The 2803-nt window shown below is 57.5% G+C and overlaps 1 protein-coding gene across 1 annotated transcript; it reads left to right on the top strand.

Annotated features, from left to right (window-relative positions):
• The first annotated feature begins 701 nt into the window (after positions 1 to 701).
• Positions 702 to 2568, top strand: LOC109773182 (probable inorganic phosphate transporter 1-4). The gene has a single exon (XM_020331879.3). The coding sequence runs from the start codon at positions 777 to 779 to the stop codon at positions 2376 to 2378; it is 1602 nt and encodes a 533-aa protein (XP_020187468.1). The 5' UTR covers positions 702 to 776; the 3' UTR covers positions 2379 to 2568.
• Positions 2569 to 2803: the final 235 nt, after the last annotated feature.

Consider the following 2803-nt stretch of genomic DNA (forward strand, 5'->3'; position numbering starts at 1 on the left):
ATCAGGACGTAGTGTTTTACCTCCATCAACAGGGCCCGAACTTGGGTAAACACCGTCTCCTTCGTCTCCTATTCCCCATCGATCTAAGGTCCACAGCTCGGGACCCAGTACCCCGAGGTCTGCGCCGTGAGCCAACCCATTTGGTCGGTTATATTAACCCCGATACAAAGGGCTGGGTTGACCGAGTCTGTTTTAAAAAAAAAACTAGCAAAAAAATGTTCTAGAATTTGAAAAAACTAGGGAAGAACACCTGTCTAGAAAATCGACTGAAAACACATGCAACACCAACCAACCAGGTGCTCTACGCATGAGCACGAATCACAAAGTAATAAAATGGACGGTACCAGATTTAACTTGAAAGCTAAAAAGATAAAGTTGCCTCACAAATAAAACCGGTTGGTCACCCCTGCATTCAACAAGACACTATCATCCCGTGCCGTATGTTGCGCATTGCGCCGGCCCTACGATGAACCCTTCGCTGCATACTGGCGCCTTGGAGTTTCCACCCCCTTTGTTCGTTCTCCCAGCATTCAGCAAGTTCATTGTCTTGTACATGCACATGCTACAAGATAGCCACATGCAGCCATACCACCCTCGTATCTTGCTATTGTTTCCATTTGGCACATCTAGACGAAGCAAAGCAATAAGCCGGCTTATATAACCCCCGTGCTCGCCTATGGTTACTTGGCTCACATTCCCTGTACACACACGATCGACGGCCGTCCTGAATCCTGTTTTGCACCGGCCAAGAAGTGTGGACGTGGAGACGGCCGGCGATGGCACGGCAGCAGCTGCAGGTGCTTCACGCGCTGGACGTGGCGAGGACGCAGAGGTACCACGCGTGGGCGGTGGTGATCGCCGGCATGGGCTTCTTCGCCGACGCCTACGACATCTTCTGCATCACCCTAGTCACCAAGCTCCTCGGACGCATCTATTACCAAGTCCCGGGCCAACGAGAGCCCGGGATGCTCCCCCGGCGGATCGAGGCGGCCATCAACGGCGTCACCTTCTGCGGCATGATCGTGGGCCAGCTCTTGTTTGGCTGGCTCGGCGACAAGGTCGGCCGGAAGATGTTCTACGGCAAGACCATCATGCTCATGATCATGGGCTCCTTCCTCTCCGGCTTGTCGTTCGGGAACACGGCCGACGGCGTTATGGCCACGCTCTGCTTCTTCCGCTTCTGGCTCGGCGTCGGCATCGGCGGAGACTATCCGCTCTCCGCGACCATCATTTCCGAGTACTCCAACAAGAGGACGCGCGGGAGCCTCATCGCGGCCGTGTTTGCCATGGAAGGGTTTGGCATCCTTGCAGGTTGCATTGTCACCTTGGTCGTCTCCGCCACGTTCCAGGCGCGCTTCAACCCTCCGGCGTACGCAGAAGACCACATGGCCTCGGTCCCGCCGCAGGCTGACTACGTGTGGCGCATCATCCTCATGGTGGGCGCCATCCCAGCCGTCTTCACCTACCGCTGGAGGGTGATGATGCCGGAGACGGCGCGCTATACGGCGCTGGTCGCGCGCGACGCCGAGAAGGCCGCGCGCGACATGTCCAAGGTGCTCAAGGTGGAATTCAGCGGCGAGCAGGACAAGATCGAGGGCTTCACCAAGGACAGGGACTACGGCGTCTTCTCCCGCCGTTTCGCCCGCCGCCACGGCTGGCATCTCGTCGGCGCCGTTGCGTCCTGGTTCGTGCTCGACATCGTCTTCTACTCCCAGATCATTCTCCAGGAGGAGATCTTCAGGGACATCAAGTGGATCCCCGAGGCAAACAGCATGAGCGCGCTCGAGGAAGCGTACCGCGTCGCCCGTGCGCAGGCGATCATCGCGCTCTGCGGCACACTACCTGGCTACTGGTTCACCATCGCCTTTGTGGACGTCGTCGGGCGGAAGGCCATCCAGTTCCTCGGCTTCACCATGATGAAGGGTCTCATGCTCGTCGTGGCCGGCTTCTACCACCAACTGACGCAGCCTGGCCGGCGAATCTGGCTGGTGGTCATGTACGCCTTCACCTTCTTCTTTGCCAACTTCGGGCCCAACAGCACCACCTTCATCATACCGGCCGAGATTTTTCCGGCGCACGTCCGGACGACTTGCCACGGGATATCATCAGCGGCAGGCAAGGTCGGCGCCATTGTCGGGACGTTTGGCTTCCTGTACGCCTCGCAGAGGGCGGACGGCAGCAATGAGACGGAGACCGGGTACCCGTCGGGTATCGGCGTGCGTGCCTCACTGTTCGTGCTGGCCGCGTGCAATGTGTTGGGAATAATTTTCACCTGTCTCCTGCCTGAGCCGAACGGGAGGTCGCTGGAGGAGGTGTCCGGCGAGCCCATCAACGGAGAGGACGCAGATTTGGGTGATTCCAAGGTTCTTCCCTTGTAGAACCTGCGTGAACGTAGGCTGTGCGCACCACTCCATGAAAAAGAGTCATTTTACAGTGCATCCGGACGATATGGACCGTCCGCCGGAGCGAATTCGACGGTCCAGATCCGATGCAATACGCTGATGTCAATCAGACCCCGAGGGGCATTTTCGGGAGAAAAAAATATTTCGAACTGATCTGATTTTCCCTCCCAAATATTTCGAGGGTATTATCGGTACGAATTTCAGGGCTATTTTCGGTTCGATATTTATCCCGTTCGCTAGGGTTTATTCCTCGCCGCCGCTACGGTTTTAATCCTCGCCGGCAGGATCTAGCCGCTCGTCGCGGCCCCTCCCTCCCTCGTTGCCGGCAGGATCTAGCCGCGCGTCGCGGCCCCTCCCTTCCTCCACCCCAATTCCCTCGCGATCTCGCACCACCTTTTCAA

The sequence above is a fragment of the Aegilops tauschii genome, chromosome 6, assembly GCF_002575655.3.
Source record: "Aegilops tauschii subsp. strangulata cultivar AL8/78 chromosome 6, Aet v6.0, whole genome shotgun sequence".
NCBI lineage: Eukaryota > Viridiplantae > Streptophyta > Magnoliopsida > Poales > Poaceae > Aegilops > Aegilops tauschii.

Bases quoted from the DNA above. Each gene is read 5' to 3' on its own strand.
- LOC109773182 (XM_020331879.3), top strand. From the start codon at position 777: ATGGCACGGCAGCAGCTGCAGGTGCTTCACGCGCTGGACGTGGCGAGG.